This window comes from Penaeus chinensis, chromosome 18 (assembly GCF_019202785.1).
Source record: "Penaeus chinensis breed Huanghai No. 1 chromosome 18, ASM1920278v2, whole genome shotgun sequence".
Lineage (NCBI taxonomy): Eukaryota > Metazoa > Arthropoda > Malacostraca > Decapoda > Penaeidae > Penaeus > Penaeus chinensis.
Genome location: NC_061836.1, coordinates 19,129,008 through 19,131,507, shown reverse-complemented (window position 1 = coordinate 19,131,507; position 2,500 = coordinate 19,129,008). Strand labels below are relative to the sequence as shown.

Below are 2,500 nucleotides of genomic sequence, written 5' to 3'. Positions count from 1 at the left end.
ACTTTCTTCCATCGTCCTAAAATCCCTGTGAAAGATTACTCCCTTACAGGTATTTGGGCCAATAGGAATAGTTACTCTTACTCAAAGATCATGAATTTGCGTCAGCTTAATTAAATCCTTAATCTGGGAGTTGTATTGTATTTTAACAAGAAGGCTTCCATCTCGCAATTTTTTGACAAAATCAAAATCGCCGTCCACTTGACCATCAAGGACCTTTTTGATGATAAAGGGGTTCACGTTCAAAAGCGACTGATTTTCATTCACGCATTTTACATTCGCGAACCTTGCATTCTGGGGGAGGATTTTGAAAGTTGGTCGTCTCGTCTTGCCATTAGTGGGGGTTCCGTTGTTCGTCATCAGATTCGTCTTAGAAGGGTCGTTAGTCGCCCCTCCTCCTTGAGAAGGAGAAGGGGTAGCCGGGGTATCACTCATACTGGGTATCGGACCAGGTCCGACCCCTTTTCTCAAAAACGTAGTCCTGAAGGGACAAAAACCTCTTAACTTTTGTTATCAACCTAACAGCAATAGCTAAGAGAGTAAGGCAGTTTTTCGTCCTCTACCCCCCCCCCCCCCCCCCCCCAGTGGAAGCCTGGTTGCGTTCTCCAGTACCAAAGAGGGATCGAGTTATGTGTGGGACACTTCCTTACCGCCGAACTTGCCTAGGCGAAGGACGGTAATTCAATGCCCACCCCCCAAGCGAATACGGGAGTTCCGAGGAATTCCGGTAGGCTCAGACTAATGGGCCTCCCTACCCAGGGGTTAAAGCCACAAGGGCTACCCTGGTGTAAAAGAGAGCTGCTGGTCTGGGGTGGGGTGCTGACTACTATTACTGTAGCCTTGTGTCACCTGCAAATACAAGAGCACTGAAGGTGCTGGCAAAGCACAACAAATGTTCTGCAATTACAGGATTTTACTTTACTTCAATTTATGTTAAGAAAACTCAGGAACAACAATGTCAAGCGAGACAAGAGGCCCCGGGCTCCAGGGTAGCTCAAGTGGCACAAGACTTATTAGTTTGTTGCTACTACGTTGGACAAGGTGTTTACTCAACAAGAGTTCATACACGAGTCGACCAATGACCACCGATATTCATAGCACTAGTAAAAAAAAAAAAAAAAAAAAAATAATAATAATAATAATAATAAAAATAAAATGCGGTTTTCCCGCCAATTGAAATCACGTAACGTCACCAGGACTATTAATTGATTCCTTTGTGGCTAAGCACTAGCAGAGCCATCTATGTGCAGAGACATTTCACCAAAAATATAAAATATGAGCAAAGCATTTTCCCATATATATATATATATATATATATATATATATATATATATATATATATATATATATGTGTGCGTGTGTGTGTGTGTGTGTGTGTGTATATATGTATATATATATATATATATATATATATATATATATATATATATATATATATATATATGTACACATATATAAATGAGCACACACACACACACACACACACACACACACATATATACATAAATATATGTATATATTAATACAGATATACATACACACACACACACACACACACACACACACACACACACACATATATATACATATATATATAAATATATATACATACATATATGTGTATATATGTATATACATACAAATAAATATATATATATATATATATATATATATATTATATATATATATATATATATATATATATATATGAAAGGAGAATCTATATATACGTATATATAGGTATATATATGTATATGTGTCTATATATATATATATATATATATATATATATATATATATAAATATGTGTATATATATTGATATAATTATATATATAATGAAAGATGGAACCGTTATTTTGGAGAAAGAAAAGATACTGGAAAGATGGACAGAATACATACAGGAACTGTTTCACGACAACAGAGGAGAGAAGCCATTAATCGAGAAGAACATGGACGGGCCATGGATATTAAAATCGGAAAAGAAGGCAGCAGTTGGAAAGGTGAAGAAGAACAAGGCAGCGGGGCCAGATGAGATAGTAACAGAAATGGTCACGGCAATGGAAGACTTTGGGATTGAAAAACTTACGAATGTCATAAACGATATCTATGGCAGTGGAGAAATACCAAAGGAATTGAGCAAGTCAATATTTATTGCATTGCCAAAGAAACCGGGAGCCATAGAATGTGAGCTACACAGATATATCAGTCTGATGAGTCACATTAATAAAATTATTCTACGGGTTATTATGGCAAGATCAAGAAGCAGAACAAGACCAGAAAATGGAAAAGAACAATGTGGTTTTGTAGAAGATACTGGTACAAGAAATGCGATTTGGATGGTTAGAATGTTATCTGAGAGAGCTATCGAAATGCAACGGGATCTATATTTATGCTTCATAGATTCCAAGAAAGCGTTTGATAAAGTACAGCATGAAGAGTTGTTGAAGGCACTTCAAAGTTTAGATCTTGATGGAAAGGATATTCGACTAATTAGAAATTTG

At 36.5% G+C, this 2,500-nt stretch overlaps 1 protein-coding gene across 1 annotated transcript in view; it reads left to right on the top strand.

The window, feature by feature from the left end:
- Window positions 1-1,948: 1,948 nt before the first annotated feature.
- The window catches only part of LOC125034631, a 9,925-nt gene continuing 9,373 nt past the window's right edge, over window positions 1,949-2,500 (top strand). The window contains exons 1-2 of the mRNA XM_047626531.1: window positions 1,949-2,183; window positions 2,400-2,500. The exon at window positions 2,400-2,500 is cut by the window's right edge and continues 27 nt beyond it. Of these exons, the coding sequence (XP_047482487.1) occupies window positions 1,949-2,183; window positions 2,400-2,500 (336 nt within the window). The remainder of the gene's footprint in view (window positions 2,184-2,399) is intronic.